The 18,930-nt window shown below is 46.4% G+C and overlaps 1 protein-coding gene across 5 annotated transcripts in view; it reads left to right on the forward strand.

Annotated features, from left to right (window-relative positions):
* The window catches only part of LOC134530667 (uncharacterized), a 205,970-nt gene that overhangs the window by 85,206 nt on the left and 101,834 nt on the right, over positions 1 to 18,930 (forward strand). For 3 of the 5 annotated variants that reach the window (XM_063365710.1, XM_063365709.1, XM_063365712.1), the window contains 3 exons: positions 11,094 to 11,126; positions 13,552 to 13,644; positions 16,006 to 16,062. In XM_063365710.1, the coding sequence (XP_063221780.1) occupies positions 11,094 to 11,126; positions 13,552 to 13,644; positions 16,006 to 16,062 (183 nt within the window). The remainder of the gene's footprint in view (positions 1 to 11,093; positions 11,127 to 13,551; positions 13,645 to 16,005; positions 16,063 to 18,930) is intronic. The other 2 variants (XM_063365711.1, XM_063365713.1) reach the window with 1 other exon arrangement.

Consider the following 18,930-nt stretch of genomic DNA (forward strand, 5'->3'; position numbering starts at 1 on the left):
GACTCCCTGATGACGGGGCGGTTCTCAAATACGTTTCGGCGCGAATCGTAAAGTTTATTAATGCTAGGCTGACCCAGTGAGAAAGGGCCCGAAGACGGAACGCTGTACATACGCGGCCCGTTACGTAATGTTCCGTGGACGGCGAAAAGTTCAGAGACTCGTAGCACCACGTTCGCGTTGTAGAAACTGCCCGCTAGACACGTCTCCCGATGACTCGTAAGTTAACAATGCTAAGCTGATTCGCGGTGGCAGCTCAGCTGCCGTGACCGACTGCGGACTGAGCGAACGTTCAATCCCGAGCGCAACGTGCGCGGCTCGCGGAGCAACGAACACGTCTGTCTCCGCTCGAGACCAGGACGCGACTGCCTCTCCCCGCTCGCCCGCGGGCCGGCGCCCGCGGGTGGCGGGGAGGGAGGGGAAAATCGGCCGGCGTGGGAGAGAGCTCCGTCCCGCGGCGCGCCAGGCTGCAATTACATACTACGGCGAAACACTTCAGAAAAAGTTATTGAATTATTCACAAAGACATACACGAGACATTAATTACACAGCGAACTTGCACAATGAATAATAAATAAAATAAGTTAATTACACACATTCAAATCCCTTAATCGTCCACAAATATATACACACTGAAATAAAAGATAAAGTCACATAGAAAAAACACTCGTTGGCATGCTAGGGCGCACGCGGGTGCGTCCCTGGCCGTCGCACACACTGGGGTTCACTGGGGGGGAAAATAGGCCCCCTCAGGCCCGCGTCGGTGGCCAGGTACGGCCTCTGTATCTGGGAGGGTACGACGACTGTCGTCATATGCCCCCCCTCTCCCGAGGCCGTCCTGGCCCCCGACGCCGACCTAGACCGGCAGCTGCGTCCGCGTCCGGCCACTTGTCTGGTCGTCGGAGCTCGTCACGTCATTCCGTCCGGGTCGGGCAAACTGGGGCAGGAGCTGCATCACGCTGCAGCGTAACCCCCCGTCGGTCGTTTGTCTTACGTCGCGGGGTTTGCGCTGACTCCCCCACTCGTAGTCCCGGAGGTAGTGGGGGGCCGTCTTCTCACGCGTGGACCGGCGCAACGCCGGTCCCCTCCCCGCGTGAGCGGTCATCCTCGGCTCCCCGGAAGGCAAGTCCAGGACCACCTGCTGGGCCCTGTCGACATCGCCCTCCCCACTGAGGAGCCGGACCGTTACCCCGTCTGTCACGTCCTTGCTCACGTCCGTCCCCGTCACCCGCCGTTCCCAGGAGTGGACGTACCTCCGTCCACGTCTCTGGGTAGGCTCCGGCAACGTCACCACTGGTTCACTCAGGTCGACCAGGTCGCCCTGAGCAGTGTTGTCATGTGTTACGTCCTCGATGAGCGGTCCATCAGTGTCGTTGGCGTAGGCGCTGACGTCATCAGGCGGGAGCACCCGGTCCACAAAGCGCTCCAGCTCTGCCATGCTTGCGCCACGCGGACCCCTTCCGCCCATTCTGACGGGCGTCCGTTCCCCGCCCCCTCTTGCCAGCCGCCAACCACCGTTCCCCTTTTGCTGTCCCCCCGTAGGAGGCTGAGTCGGTGTCGTCGTGGGGGCCCGTCCATGTGTCGTGCCCCAGGTGTCGTCGTCCCTGTCAACGTTCCTGCCAACCCCCCGCAGTGACTTGGGGTGGGCGTGTCCTCGTCGACGTCCCTGATCCGGCTCCGGTGGCGTCACCACGGGGTCACCGAGGTCGACCAGGACTCCTACTGCGACGTTGTCATCGGTCCTGTCCCGTGTGTCACCGTCCCCGTCAGCGTTCTCGCCTGCCACTCGCCGTGACCCGGGGTAGGCGTGTCCCCGTCGACGTCCCTGATCCGGTTCCGGTGGCGTCACCACGGGGTCATCGAGGTCGACCAGGACTCCTACTGCGACGTTGTCATCGGTCCCGTCCCGTGTGTCGTCGTCCCTGTCAACGTCCCTGCCAACCCCCCGCAGTGACCTGGGGTGGGCGTGTCCCCGTCGACGTCCCAGGTCCGGCTCCGGCGGTACCACCACAGGGGCGCCGAGGTCGGCCAGTACACCTTCGGTGACGTCATCCTCGGCCTCGTCACCGTCCACTGGTCCGCTGTCGTCGTGGTCGTACTCGTCGTGCGGGTCGCCTATCAGTCGAATGTCGTCCCTGTGCACCTTAGTTGTCCGTCCGTCGGCGCGACGCACGAGGTACGAGGTGGTGCCCAGTCTGTCTACGATCTCCTGTGGCCCCGCCCACTTAGGAGCCAGACTGGCGCAAAAGCCCCGCTCGCCAGCCGACAGGTGATGACACTTAACAAACACCTGCTGGCCAGGCTCTAGTCGTGCTGGGGGCTGGTGCGTCTGCGGCGTACGTCTAGTCAGGTAGTCAGCTTGGCGACGTCGGGCGTCTTCGCGCAGATCGTCCGTGGTCATGTTGTGCAAGTCGGGGGTTGCGCGCGCTTCCCCGGGCAGGGCGAGGTTCCGGCCCTGCACCAGTTCAGCGGGGGAATGGCCCGTGACCGCGTTCGTCCGACGGCGCAGGCAAAACAGCAGCGTCGGCAGGTGCAGGTCCCACTTGGTGTGGTCCTCGTCCAACCGGATGCGCAGCTGAGTTTTAATGTCCTGATTCCGCCTTTCGGTCGGATTCGCGCGCGGATGGTAGGTGGGCGTCGTGTGATGCTCCACCCCCCAACCCGCGCAGGACACTCGCCAGCTTCTCCCCGTGAACTGCACCCCGTTGTCCGTCAGCAGGACCGCGGGGTACCCGTATCGCGGGAAGAACTCGCGCTCGAGCAGGGCAATCACGGTGCCGGCCTTCACGTTTGGTACTGCGAACGCCTCCGCCCAGCGGGTGAAGACATCCGTGACCACAACAATGAATCGCCGACCACGGGACGTGCGAGGATACGGCCCCATAATATCCACCGCCACAGTGTGGAAGGGATTCCGGGGCCGTCGTGGGACCTGCTGCTCCTTGCCGTCGGGTCGCCTGGACTTCCGCTCCTGGCAACGCAGGCAGGCCCGCACGTAGCGTCTTACTTCTGCCGCGTCGCCAGGCCAGCGGAACGTCCGTCTGACCTCACGCAGCGTCTGCTCCGCGCCCGGGTGTCCCGCCAGGGGGTGGTCATGCAGGTAGCTCAGGACCCAGCGCCTGGCCTCGGGCGGCACGTGGGTCCGCCACCCGCTCGACCTGTGAGCCCCCCTGGTCTGGAGCACCCCGTTCAGGCTCCGGCAGCCCGGTATCACCCCCTCCCCACACTCTGTCAGTCGGGTCCGGGTGTCGGGGTCCCGGAGTTGCGCCGCGTGGACCCACGCCAGCAGGTCAGTCATAGTCTCGGGTCGCGCGTCAGGTGCAGGAGCAGTGGGGCTTGTCAGCGCGTACAACGCGCACGGTCGCGGCACCGAGTCCTCTACCCCGCGCTCACGCTCAGGGAGGAGCACTTCCTCCCAGCCCTGGTCGTCGTGGAACTCATTCTCAGGGTCCGGATTCCGGGACAACTCGTCGGCCAACTGATTTTCACGTCCAGGAATGTGCTCGACCGTGAACGAGAATTCCTGGATCAGCATGGCCCACCGAGTGAACTTAGACTTCCGGCCCTGAGCGGAGTCCAACCAGCGGAGGCATTGGCTGTCGGTTCTCAGCGTGAATGAGCGGCCCTCGACGTGGTGACGGTACCTCTGTAGGGCCCAGACCACCGCAAGGCACTCTTGCTCATTCACGTGATACTTCCGCTCAGCCTGCCCAAACTTGGCGCTGGCGTACTCGATCACGCGCCTCTCGCCCCGGTCATCCATCTGGTACAACACCGCCCCCATCCCCTCCTGACTCGCATCCGTCTGGATGAAGATGGGGCGGCTGGGCACCAGGCGTGAGAGCGTGTGACAGTTCCTGAACCGGCGCTTCACCTGTCGCAAGGCCTCGTCCGCGGCGGGGGTCCACCGGAACTTAGTCTTCGGCGACAGTAGGTCCGTCATCGGGGCCGTCACCGTGGCGAAGTCGGGGACGAAGGACCGCAGCCAGTTGAGCAGCCCCAGCAGCTTCTGGAGCTGCTTCCTGGTCTTCGGTGCCCCCTTTCCCTCTATTAGCTCCAACTGCTCAGGTCGGGGGCGGCACCCCTCCGCCGTCACTATGTGTCCTAGGAACTCTATTTCCGTGGCCCCAATGTGGCATTTCTTTGGGGCGCACGTCAGTCCGTGTCTGGCCATACGTTCTAGCACCAATGCCAGATGGTGCGCGTGTTCCTCCCACGTCCTGGACCAGATGATAACGTCGTCCAGATAGGCACTGGCGAACTCACCAATGTACCCATCCAGAACACGTACCATCAGGGCCTGGAACGTGGCAGGGGCGTCCATGAGACCAAACGGCATGGCGCAGAACTGGTAACGTCGACCGTCTGGTGCCGTAAATGCCGTCTTAGGGCGGTCCTCCAGACATACCGGCACCTGCCAGTAGCCTGATTTTAAGTCTAGTGTCGTGAAAATAGTGGCGTCCCCCAGTCCTGCCAGTGCGTCTGTGATATTGATCTGCGGGGGCGGGGCGGGAATGGTCAGTTTGTTTATCGCCTTGAAGTTTACGCAAAAGCGTAGACTTCCGTCTTTCTTGGTGGCCAGCACCACCCGTGAGTTATACGGGGAGGTGCTGGGTTCCACTACCCCGTCACGTAACATCTCGTCAATTTGAGTCTGTATGGCCTCCCGTTCCCGGATGCCAAATCCGTATACCTTCTCAAAGGGAGGGCGGTGCGGTACCATCGGTATCCGGTGCTCCGTCACGTTTGTCCGTCGTAGCCGGTCCGCGGCCGCAAATACCTGTGCCTGAGAGGTGAGGACATGGTTGATGACATCGACGTACTCCTCTGGAACACCGTGCTGAAGGTCTTCTAGGCGAATGACTGACTGAGGGGGACTGGGGGGAACCTGGTGCACGCCGTACACCGTCCAGCGCCCCTGGGTGCCGAAGTGCATCCGGCCAGCTCGTACTTCCACGGTGGCGTCGACCTCGTGCAGCCATGGGACCCCCAGAATCAGCCCCTCGCGGAGCTCGGGGACCACCCAGGCCTCGACGTGGCTAACGTGACCAACGATGCTCATTGTTACCTGAGTGATGCCCCCTGCTGCAACGACGGCATCCCTGGTGGCCAGCTGCACCAGCTCCCTCCGCGGTGTCACTGCCTCCGCTCCCACCAGGTGGGCCGCGATGTAGGTTCGGCTGGCGGCGGTGTCCACCAGGGCCAGCATCTCCCGCCCGTTAGCGCGGACAGGAATTCGCAGCAGCTCCGGCTCCTCGGGGCCGACCTGCCCCAGCTGTGCAGTCGTCTGTCCCCCACCGCCCCCGGCCACCTGGCCGTCCGGGCGTGGGGAACTCGCGGCGAGGTCCGCGGCTCGCTCCGGCGCCGACGTGTTGACGTTCCGGTGGTCCACCTCGTCGACGACAGGTCGACGAGGCGGCTGGTCCGGCCCTGGTATAACCGGCCTCAGGGCCGCGGCGGTGGCGCCGGCAGTCAGCTGTCCCTGCACGGAGATGGCCGGCGGGATGCCTGCGCTGATGCTCTGATTGTCCACCCCGTCGACGGCGTGTCGACGAGGCGGCTGGTCCGGCCCTGGTACACCCGGCCTCAGGGCCGCGGTGGTGGCGCCGGCAGTCAGCTGTCCCTGCCCGGAGATGGCCGGCGGGACGCCTGCGCTGATGCTCTGATTGTCCACCCCGTCGACGGCGTGTCGACGAGGCGGCTGGTCCGGCCCTGGTATAACCGGCCTCAGGGCCGCGGTGGTGGCGCCGGCAGTCAGCTGTCCCTGCACGGAGATGGCCGGCGGGATGCCTGCGCTGACGCTCTGGTTGTCCACCCCGTCGACGGCGTGTCGACGAGGCGGCTGGTCCGGCCCTGGTATACCCGGCCTCAGGGCCGCGGTGGTGGCGCCGGCAGTCAGCTGTCCCCGCAGTTGCCTCGGCATGGGGACAGCTGATGAGGAGTAGTCCCGTTGTCCCCTGCTTCCCGGCGGCATACAGGACGTTAGTGCGGTAGGCGCCGGTGGTGGTCGACGTGTTCTGTCAGTTACTGGGACTGCCGGTGGCTGGCGGGCCGGGGAGCGGCACCCAGTTGTCCCTCCGCCCCCGGTCCTGCGTTTCCCGCCTGCGACGTGTTGCCTTCGCGCGCCTCCTCCCACGCGGCTCTGGTGGGGCAGAGGCGATGCCAATGGTACGCGTCCGGGCAAAAACGGCATCGCGGCGGACGTTCGTCCCTCTCTCTCGTATCTGTCCGCTCGTGACGTCCTCCTCCTGTCGCAGCTGGTTCCGGGCGTTCCCTGGTGCCACCGCGGTCTGTTGTCCTGCGCGGTCCCGCGCCGCCGGCGTAGCTCACCACGGTCAAGTCACTGTCCGTGACCTCTGTGACGGTGACCCCTCGCGGCCCCGAGCGAGCACGGGGAGCTCTCGCGCCCCTGAGTGCCGTCCTCCACTGCGACATGTCACGTTCGATCACGCGGGCGAGGGCCACGAACTCCTCCGTGTCACGACCAGCAGCCGTCCTCATGAAGGGGCGAAACTCTGGCAGCAATTGTTCGACAATGGTTGGCAACGCCGCACTCACGTCCCCACTTGTCCCCAATCGGCGGAACATGCGTAACTTCTCGTAAATGAACTGCTCTGCACTCTCGTCCTCCTCCTGGTTTCGGCAATAAAATGTCCGCAAACACATTGCCCGCGCCTGATCGTTATCAAACCTAGTTTTGACTTGGCGCACAAAATGTCCCCACTCGGTATCAAAACTCCCGGCCATTGACCACCAGTTCCTTGCCTCGCCGCGGAGCTGTCCCGCCACTCGCGGCGTCCACTCCGCCCGTCGCACTTCGTACAGTTTTAGGAGGTGTTCACACTCCCGCAAAAACTCCCGCGGGTCCTCGTTGTCTCTCCCCGCAAACTCTGGCAACTCAAACTGCGTGCTCACGTACCGCACTACCGGCCCATCTGCGTCCGCGTGCCTGTCCCCCTGTTCCCGTTTACTGTCCTCAACTGTGCTGTCCGTGCTGTTTGCGCCCTCGGCCGCGCCGCCGGACCCGCAAACCTCGTTTTTTACGTCCATTTTCGCGGAGTCTCCCTCCTCACACAAGTCCGTTTCGAAACTGATTAGATCGTATCTTTCTTGTCCCGCCTGTTTCCACGCCATCCTGTCCTCCTGTGCTACTGATCCGCGGATCGTGAACACAATCTCCCCCAGTAATACAATACGATCCTCCCCAGCGCGTTATCTTCAGTCCGGGATACCGCTGCACCGCCGTCTTGTATTTCTGTCCCCCACGACGCGCTATCTCTCGCCGAAACGTCTCGTGTTCGCGCCGTTCCCGCGCTGCGTTATCTCCCGCCGGCGCGCCGGCGCGACGTCTCGAATTCAAGCCGCTCCCACGCCGCGCAGCCGCACCTGCTTCCGTTCTGTCCTGCACCTGCGCGCTTGCGTGCGCTTGCGTGCGCTTGCGTGCGCTTGCGTATGCTTACGGCCACACTAGTTGGGCGCCAAATGACGTCCCTCGGCTTCAGGTCCCCGTTTTCCCGTTGAAATAAATGTCCTGTTATGCCCGTACTGCCCTCGTCGGAGAGGTGTGGGTCCAGGCCAACGTGGCCGGGACCGGGAAAGGCGGGACCTGGAGGGAGAGTGAAGTGATTGCGAGGAATGTTGGTAGGTTGTCGCAAGCAGAACACGGCATTAACGAATTTCACGAGCCGTCTTTTATTAACGCTTATAAAGTCCTGCCGCAGCCTGGCGGAACCGTCGCGGAACAAGTGCCCTACCACGGCGACACGGACTCCCTGATGACGGGGCGGTTCTCAAATACGTTTCGGCGCGAATCGTAAAGTTTATTAATGCTAGGCTGACCCAGTGAGAAAGGGCCCGAAGACGGAACGCTGTACATACGCGGCCCGTTACGTAATGTTCCGTGGACGGCGAAAAGTTCAGAGACTCGTAGCACCACGTTCGCGTTGTAGAAACTGCCCGCTAGACACGTCTCCCGATGACTCGTAAGTTAACAATGCTAAGCTGATTCGCGGTGGCAGCTCAGCTGCCGTGACCGACTGCGGACTGAGCGAACGTTCAATCCCGAGCGCAACGTGCGCGGCTCGCGGAGCAACGAACACGTCTGTCTCCGCTCGAGACCAGGACGCGACTGCCTCTCCCCGCTCGCCCGCGGGCCGGCGCCCGCGGGTGGCGGGGAGGGAGGGGAAAATCGGCCGGCGTGGGAGAGAGCTCCGTCCCGCGGCGCGCCAGGCTGCAATTACATACTACGGCGAAACACTTCAGAAAAAGTTATTGAATTATTCACAAAGACATACACGAGACATTAATTACACAGCGAACTTGCACAATGAATAATAAATAAAATAAGTTAATTACACACATTCAAATCCCTTAATCGTCCACAAATATATACACACTGAAATAAAAGATAAAGTCACATAGAAAAAACACTCGTTGGCATGCTAGGGCGCACGCGGGTGCGTCCCTGGCCGTCGCACACACTGGGGTTCACTGGGGGGGAAAATAGGCCCCCTCAGGCCCGCGTCGGTGGCCAGGTACGGCCTCTGTATCTGGGAGGGTACGACGACTGTCGTCAATGTTATGAAACAAGTTGTATAACTTGTTGTATAACATGTTACAAATATAACATGTTTTTGTTATATAGTGTAGACCCACCTTTAGTGGGCAACATTAGTGTATTTCCTCCACATTACAGCCCTTATACACAGAAACGGAAGGAATTGTGTTTCCAATTATATTTCATGCCATTTTGCACATGTGTATGTCCTAAATACAAACTTGACATGTGTGTTTCATGTATTTATTAACATTAATATGTAGGTATGTATTTATGACATGTCTTAATGAAATCTAACAAATGACTTAAGAACAAAAGTATTAAAAACAATTAAATAAAAATAAAAAAATATAAAATACCCAGTTTTATTTTCTCAAGGAAAATCAGTACTTAAAAATTATTTGTGTAAACGTTGGAGTACTAAAAGTTGAGATTTTAGTGTGACAAACAATTTTCTTTTTAAAATTCCAAAAATACCAATATAAAATATACTTGTGAAAAATGATGCAATGGTGATCATGGACTCCCTCCTTCACAAATCCTGGCTATGCCCCTGGAGTGTTGGGTAACTGTCTGCTGTAAACTTTCTTTAATACAGCATGTTTGGGACCACGGCCAAGCCAGATCAGTAATTTTTCCAGATTATTAACGTGCATATCAACAAAAAATTCATGCACTGTAAAATTGTATTTAAAAAACAGTTGTAACAAGCTGCAATATAGATGAGCAGAACTACTTTAAAAAGTCTCTGATATCACGTTGCATCATTGATTTTGATTTCTTAAAAAAATCATTACAGAAATGAACCTGTGAAATGTGATATGTAATCCATTAGAATGAAACAAAAGCTGTCGGTAACGACAAACTCTGAGCGAACTAAAAACTCGGGTAGCTGAGTAATGTGACCTGGCAGCTTGGGTCAGCAGCTGGAATCAACCCAAAAAAATTTGAAATGCAGACAACTCGATTGGGGCCAGATTACAGAATACACTGAACCGTAGAATGTCATACTAAAGACCTTTTACTGTATTTCTGAGCTATGCTTGGTCGAGTTGATGGAAAGTGGACCAAGTAAAGAACACCTAACATGAAATATTGACTATGATAATAAAGAATATGCTTGTAACTTTCAGGTTCACATATATCGGGATGCAGTACATTTATGTAGCTGGGCTTGTTTACACTCCTACTTTATACCTAAAGGTTATTCACGACAGCTTGCACACTTAGCTAAGCTAAAACTGTTTTTAAGAAGGTAGGGATATATATGGCTCTTTCCAAAATATGAAAAAATGATTTTTACAGGAGATAGCAAAAACTGTGTGTCTTTTTCCCTGACAATGCTTGTAAGAAATGCTTACAACTGAATTAAATAACTTGCATTGCTTCCAAATATTTACAAGAGATGCCGATCAGTCCCTTCGTGCGTCTACTAAACTCGAGATTTTTAGGGTGCGTCCCTGCATCCATTATATATATAAACACACACACACACACACTACATAAAATTGCTTTAGAGTTTTATTAGTATCAAAAGTGTTATCTATTGGTGAACTTAAACTTGTAAGGGTATTTAATGCTCATAATAAGTATTTTTTAATATTTTGGGATTCATAAAATTTTTATTTTGATTGCTAACATTTATAACATCCACGCCACATTAAAAATTTTACATTTTCATTGTTATTTACATTTTATCTGAACTTTCGTAGATATAACGACTCAAATTAACTATGTATGTGCACATTTGTATGACCAATTGTTAACAGGTGGTGTTAGCAGTAAAAGTAATTGGATACAATCCTTCTCGTAGAAATGCAAGAAATGCATCCTTTACATTGTGGCTGCATTTGCTAAGGGATGTAGGGAAGTGTGTGCTATGGCTGATAAAACCATTGTTGGGAATGGCTATTGAAAAAAAAAACAGCAGAAAGTTTAGTGTAGTGATTCTTGAAATAAGCCGTCAGTCCTTAAGGTTTGTTACCATTTCTTGTAAAATTATAGTCTTTGTGTAACCAATTTAGACATTACTTTTATCAAAAATGAGTATTGCTAAAATTTGGTAGTGCATCAATATCAAAATGATCAGAACTTAATTTTTGATTTCGATAGTAAAATACTTTTAATGAAGTTCTATAAAACTGAAATTTTTTAGTTAAATGAAAATTTTAGTGCTTAACAAATGTGTATTGGTTTATAAAGAATTATTATTCTGGTTTGTAAACGATTACTTTATTTTCTCATGATAGAGCTGAATATTTAAATATCCATCTAAATTTTGTACATTTTTTCCATTATATTCATTTAAATATAGGATCCCTTAAAATATAAAATATTCAAGTGTTAGAATATATAAAGCCTCAAGCATAGAACAGTGAAAATTGTAAGACAACTGAGAACGGATATGAGTCGACTTCAAATTTAAGATAAAAAAAATAAAAGGACATTTTAAATATAAAACTAAACATAACTAAAAGTTAATTCAAAATTAGTTAGCTGCTGACCTCACATGTTAAATATTGTTTACTTTTCATTTCAGCCTCCAAATGGACCCCCGGCCGAGACTCCTGAGGTGAGGTTATGACTAGCAAGGGAAGCATGGGTGTGATGAATGACTGACGAAAAGAGTGCGAGTGTCTTGTTAAAGAAAATAATTTTGTCTGCCGGCAAAATGAGGCCCTTCTCCATCCTATTACATTTTAGGAATTTGCGTTTGCTCATCTGACTACTACCTTTGCAGGTTATGTATTGGATTGCAAATGTTTCACTGGGTTGGGAAAGGTTTTTTTTGAATATATTTTTCTTGCTCTATAGCACATAAATATTTGAAACACTTTTAGTAATGCCATTTGTTTTAAGGGAATTAACTATGTAATTTCTTTTTATAAAACTTCATATATTATATTTGAAAGAATATGTGTACAGTTACGAAACTAAAAGATCATGACTGTGAAGGTGATCAGAGACTTTTTTTTTAAGAACATTTCGTGTTTTTCAAATTCATGATCAGAAGGGGAAGGGGAGAGAGCTTCGGTTCCTCAAATTCCCTTTCTTTCCACCACTGGACGTAGATTGAATAGGTATTTATGCTTTACCATTCATATGATAAATTATATTACAACGTTTAGAGGTATGAAATACTACTATTAAAAAGTACAATTATTTATTTTTGTTAATTATGTTCAGTCACAATGCAGGTCTGCCGGTGGTCTCTAAAATTCTGTATCTTTAAAATGTTCCTAAAAATCCTCTTATTTGGTTTAATATGCCCAATTTTCAGTAATACATTTTTAAAACATTGTGGTCCTAACCAGACTTCATTTTATGTTATTATTTATGATTGGTAGAAGGAGAAAAGAACTAAGTAGGTTGACTTAAAGTTTCTGGTCAGAAAAAAGATTTAAAAAAAGTAGTTTTATAGACATCTGAAAACGTTTCTTCATTTTGTATGATAACCCTTTCCTGCCTAGAAATGTAAAAAAATTGAATTTTGTAATTTTTATTTCATTTTTATATTTATGTAGGCATGAATGGAGACCATAATTTTTTCCAAATTTTTTTATTTATATTTAATATATTTTTTAATGATGGGACTTTTAAGTCCAGCTCAACGAACATAAAAAAAGAGCGCTCCAGACTGGTGCAGCGCTGCCGTATTAGTGCTGCAACCTATCGGCTGTCAATCGAACTTCTTCGACAACTGGCAGAGCGGAGCTATACAGGGACCCAGAGGTCCCGACAGGCAGCATGTGGTTTCAAACATGCACACACTATTTCTATGGGGCTTCAAACATTGTGGGACTTACAAGTCCCGCCAGGCAGGAAAGGGATAAGATTAAGTACCTATGGTGCAAAAATTTTATTTGTAAATGTTTGCTCATGCATCTTAACTAATGTTTTTAATGTGTGTTTAGGTTAAAATTTTTTTTTTTAATATTTAGAAGTAATAGTTGCCTGTCAGGTAATACAAGCAGAAAATCAAAATATAACTAACAAAGTGAGAAAAATGTTTCTGAAGGTTTCATGCTCACTTCTTAAAACTTCCTAAAACATTATTTTGGACATACCCATTGCTGGTTTATACTAAATGTTCTAGATAAAACCTGAAGAATGGATAAAGAAAAGAATACAAAAACACAGAAAATCAGCCAATTTCAAATAGAACATTTGATATCTGCTAATTTTAACTTGTTTACTGTGTATTTATGTATTCTTTAAATTTGACATAGGCTGATTTTGTTTTGTTTTCTGTGTTTTTTTGTTTATTATTTTTGTCTTTGTTCTTTCTTTAGGTTTTCTCTGTGACTTACAGTGTTTAACCAGCAGTGGCATTTATGCAAAATAATGTTTAAAATTAATCTTTTCCATTACAAGAATTATTCAAAGAAAATTTTACTTTCATTCGAGAGGAACCAGGTTCGAATCCTGAGTTTGGTTCTCCGTGGTTTCCCTAAGTTGCTGCAGGAAAATGCTGAGATATTTCCTTACACTAAGCCATTGCTGACTATCACCAATTTTTCATACTTGTAATTTAATGTGTCTATTTTTAATGATCTCGTAGATGAGATTTATGATGAGTTGCGTATACATTTTTTCTTTTTATATGGCTAAAAATTAAATGATAGATGTTTTAATAACGATGCCTATTTTGATGATGATGAGTCATATACACCCACGATATTAATATGACCAAAACAATTGGTTTTTTCCTTCTGGCTAAAAGTTCCTAATTTTATCATATTGGTCCCTAAAAATTCCCAATTTTTGTTCCTGAGGTGCTTAAAACACTTTACTATCTAATAACTTTGTGGGTGGTATCCCCATTTAAATTGTATTGTGTACAACGAAAAGGCATTAATACGTATTGTCACGTGACAGTAAAAGCAGGTATAAATGAGCCACTTGAAAAGATCTCGCACATCAGTCATTGACTCAGCTGTTTTGGCCGAATCAGAGCAGTTGGGTTGTACAATGCACTCAAGAGCTGTTTTCTCTAGCAGGCCGAAGAAGATAAGTGCTGCTGTCCAAGAGCAGTTCCAATCCAGTTCCCCTTCATGAGACAGATGCCACCTCCTCCGTGTCCACCACAGGTGACTGTCTCAGCTCTATTGGTTGTTTGTTGTCGATGACTGTTCCGAACATAGTTACGCAGGTGGCTCGTACTCACTGCTATTTGTGTTGCACAATACAGTGGAATATCATGTTGTAGTCTATCTCACTTTATTTCAGGTATATATTTTTTATTATTTTCAGATTCCTATGATAAGTTTTACATTTATCAACCATGCAGTTTAACATACATTCAGAATGAAGTGCCAAAACATTTTTTTTTTCATGTACGTTATAATGATATATATTTCTATCATTATATATAAACTGTGATCAGTTAAAAACAATTTGTACCCAATTTATAATAATTGGTTTAAATTTAAAATTGCACTAAATACATAGTAATATAACAACTTACATGCACTGAATGAGTGTTTCACAATGGTATTTAACTCTTCAAATACTCTGTGTGTCTGTGTTGCTTTTGTCAGTGGTAAAGCAGAGGATTTTTTTTCTGGATAGTACATAATGGTAAATGAGTAAAAAAAAAATCTATTGATATTCGTGTGTATATGTTGGCATTTAAATCCTTATAGCTCCTTAAACACTCCTTAATCTTAATTAAATTTAAAAGATACAAACAGTGTTTTGCTGTGTTTTGCTATTTAAATAATGTAATAAAAATTTTGTAACAACAATCATTAGACATGTCAAAACTGCACATGAAATATAAAATTATTGAAATGAAAAGAGTAAATTCAACTGGGAGAAAGGTTAACACTGGTATTATTTTTTTTTTCCAATTTCTTCCACTACTACTTCCACTTCAAAAATAACAATACTTAAATATTTTCAAACATCCAGTCAAGTGTTTATTTTAAAGGCATTAAGTACCTCAATTCAAAATGCATAATAGACATAGGACATTTTGAATAGATTATTAATAATGGAATTTTGTATAAAATATAAAATTATTCACTAATATTGAATTTTTTTTCTAATTGAATTTTAACACACAGCAACATTTTTTTCCCTAAACTTCACAGGAGTCCAAGAAAAATGAATCCAAAATACAGTATAATGAAACTTATACATGTAAAAGCAAAATACCACTCACTGACTCACTCATCACAAATTCTCTGGAACTATAAGATTTAAATACTTGAAATTTATCACGCATATTGCTTTTGCTACATAGGCATCCACTAAGAACGAATTTTTACAAAAATCAGCTCCCAAGGAGAGTTGTACGGGCATTAGATATAAAAATTAAAGTTTTTCAAGTACCTATATGTCCTATAAACTGAAAACTCAGCAGGAATATTCCTTATATTACATAGACTTCAACTGAGGACAGTGTTTTCCTAAATTCAGCTCCTAAGGAGTTGCAGGGGCATTAAAATTAATTTTTTTTAAAAAATATATATGTCCTACAGACTGGAACTTGGCAGTGATATTCCTTATATTACTATGTGTAACCTTGGCAACGCCTGTAATTCAGCTAGTGTGTATGTGTGTGTGTGTATAGAGCTATAAAAGAGATATGTAAAATGGAAATGCATTCTCTTAAGCAGTAAAATTTTGAAAATGGTTTTGTTGATACGACTGATTATGTACATAAAAATACAATATTATTAACAATTTAAAATCATAATAGCATATTGTTTATTACGGATAAAAATATATATGCTTAATTTTGTGGAAAACAAACCCAAATTTCTCAGTATATTATTTTGTTTCAAAAATGTTCATTTTTTTTTTGACGTGACAACGTCAAATAAATCGATGAACGCCTGCTGCACACAGTAAAAAATGTTCCGTTACGCACATTGTCCCGTTACACACATTGTCCCGTTACACTGTGTCTCATTACGCTCATTGTACGCTTGCGCCGCATCTATCTCTCTTCCACTCAATTGTCCTATGCGTCCTGGTGATTCATATAATTGATGATAGATATTTGATTACAGTTTATTTATATGAAAACTTGTTCATAATTATATTTAAACTTTATAGCTAAACGCCAGTTTTTAAAATTAAATACAAGTCATCTACACGTGAACTGATACAATTTTATTCATAAAAGTATGGAATCATTTCATCGATGTTTTATTATGACGTCACGTTAAACTATCGGCCGTAAACCAACATTACTTTTTTTAATTAAATTTTTTGTGAATGAGTAACAAATAATTAGAAAAATAATTATTATATTTCTGATGTTGAAATGAATATCAACAGACCCCTAAAGGCACTTGTAAATGTTCCTGTAAAAGATATGAGGGATTGTCTGTGGTATTCTGCCTCTGACATGCGGCCACAGAGGTGTGGCCACCTGCAGGTAGCTGGCAGGTGTCTGCAGCTTGCTCCCACACGCACTAAAGAGCTCTTGTTGCCAACAGGAGTGCGACGGGCTCAGGCTTCAACTCACCCAGCAGCAGAAGCCGTTCCCAGAAAAGGTAGCACTTTCAGTGGTTTATTCTTGGCACTGTCTGTCGGTAGAGACAAGATTTTATGGTTTTATTTTCGTCAGTTTCATTTTTAAAACGGGAGATATCTTTGCTATTGCTGTTACAGTTTAGGAATTCTGTTTTTACTTGAAGATAGCATATTATTCAACAAATGAGATATTTAAATTATTCATGATTTTCCCCTATCAAAATAGGTGTCAAGTACAACATGATGCACTTTTACAATAAAATAATTTGTAATAAACATTTCTACGACAGAACTACTTGGAAGAATAAAAACAAAATTAACACATATTTGTGTGTTTGAAAAATGTACCAATGTTGTAAAGAAAAAAAATGAGTTACTAGAAGACGTTGCAAAATAAAAAAATGTATTTTTTTGTTATCTATTTAGTATACATGTTTTAGTACAAAATTCAAGCTAAGATTACATTTTGGAATTTGAGTTAAGTTTTGATTGAAAATGCTGATTAATTTCATGGTTTTATTTGCATTTTGATGCTTCATAGTGTACAAACTTGCATCGTGTTGTTACAGGGTGTATTGACATTCTTTTCAGTGTTATTTTGGTTTTATCACAATTCACCATATAATCTTGTGTCTATCTAGCAGTGATTACATCATGTTCATGATACACTGTGTATGTAAGAATTTTGTATGATGCTTTTCTCTTGATTTTATAATTCACTTTTTTTTTTTTTAATTTTATGTGCAAATGATGTAAGAGACAAGAAGCAGTAGCATGGGCATTTTTTCCTGTCAACACCTGTGTGACTCCCAAGGACCATGGCATAGTCATGCAGAGAAAGTCTTAAGACTATGAAAATAAATTTAGTTTTCATGTCATGTGACATGCTGTGTATCAATTGTGTAGGTAGAAATAAATTGTTAGTTCTATTTATAGAATAAGGTGAGCAAATAAGGAAATTTCACTAAGCCTCACTAATACATAGTGGTGTTTACCTTGGAACAGATATTTATGCTTTATATTTTTTACTGCACAAGTTTGAACAAAACATTGAATTGAAGTGCCTTATTCTACTGTAATTGTGTACAATCATGTTTTTTTCTTTTCTCTATTACAAAGCATTGTAAGCATTATGTTCACAATTTTTATGGCTGGTAACAAACAAAACTAACATCCCTAAAATGAATGGGCTTATGATGATTTAGCTTCTGCATGTGATTTAAATTCAAACAAAAAATGGAGCAGCAACTGATAGCATTGATCCAGGAACACCTCATTGGATATTGCAACATGCAAAAGTACCAACAGAATCTATCATAGATTGAATTCAGAATTTTGACCTATATCTCTCAAAAAATTTTGCACTACATTGTTTGTTGTTCATATTAGAAAATAATTGTCTGAGTCATACAGCCACTGAAGCAATTCAACCAGCATATTGTTAGTAGTATTTGGATAATATTAGGCTTTGTCAACTAATTGGATATATTACATTGCACAGTCATCATTAATAAGTCACTCTGAAAGGTTAGTTTGCGTTATTCCTGGCCCAACCGTCACACCTGGAAAGTAACAACCTTAGATCTCGTGTTTACCATCATCTGTTCCCTTAATCTGTATAGCTGTATAACAGGCGTTGAAATAGAAATAGAACATCAGCTGTGATGTACTTGACACAGAATTTAATTGAATGATTTTATGTGGATGTTAAATAATGTATTTGTATTTTGTTAGGCTAATTACACAATAAACACAGTTCAAGTTCCAGACCAACAACACTTTTATTTGCCGTTTCACTTGTATTTTTACTGTTTACACACTCAACGAAAACAACCTTCGGCCGCCATCATCTTTCACTACTACTATAGTCAAAGAAACACTTTTTCATGTACACACTTGATAACGGCAGTTGACAACAAAAACAATTATGGACTAACTACGAAACGAAAACTGAGGATTACATTTTTTCATTATTACAATTCCCAACACTCCCCCTTAATTCTCAGTTTTTGTATCCCTTTTAGTTCTCAGGAAACTATTTTACTTGCATGTGTTTTGAATTTTACACTTTGCAGTGGCTTCGTAAAAATGTCTGCTGTCTGTTTGTCACTGGAGCAGTAATATACTTGTACTAGGCCTTTGCTTACCTTCTCATGAATGTAATGGAACCGCACATCAATGTGTTTAGACCTGCGGTTCACCACCCCGTTCTTCATCAAACTCAATGCACTCTGATTGTCCACATGTAGCTCTTCTGTCACCTCTTCACCCAGGATCTCCTCCAACACAGCTTTCATATACATCAGCTCTTTCGTACACTCAGCTGCTGTGATGTACTCCGCCTCTGCAGTGGAAAGTGCGACCACTGGCTGCTTTCTGGTGCACCAGCTGATGGGGCCTCCACAGTAGAAAATGACGTACCTTGTGGTGCTCCTTCTGGATTCTTCGTCCCCAGCAAAGTCAGCATCACAGAATCCAACCAGTTTATTCACAAGACTGCAACCTTCAAATTTGATACCCATATTTTCAGTGCCTCGCAAGTACCTCACAATTCGCTTGATTGAGATAATGTTCTTCGGTTGGTTTCTCGACACTTCTGCTGCAGCGATTCACTGCAAATGCTATATCTGGCCTTGTCTTATTGGACAGATACATGAGACTTCCTAACAGCTCTCTATACGGAAAAATCTTGTTTAGTCTCTCTTTTTCTTCTCCCTTTTTTTCCACCGCTGGAGTTGGGACAGGCTTTGCTTCAGACATGTTGTAGGCTTTCATGAGCTGAGTCACAGTCCCTGTCTGGTTGAGATGAAGACCTCTTTCATTCCTGCTAATTTCCATTCCCAGGAATCTAGTAGGGTTTTTCTGAACACTCACTTCAAATTCCTTCT

This window comes from Bacillus rossius, chromosome 3 (assembly GCF_032445375.1).
Source record: "Bacillus rossius redtenbacheri isolate Brsri chromosome 3, Brsri_v3, whole genome shotgun sequence".
Lineage (NCBI taxonomy): Eukaryota > Metazoa > Arthropoda > Insecta > Phasmatodea > Bacillidae > Bacillus > Bacillus rossius.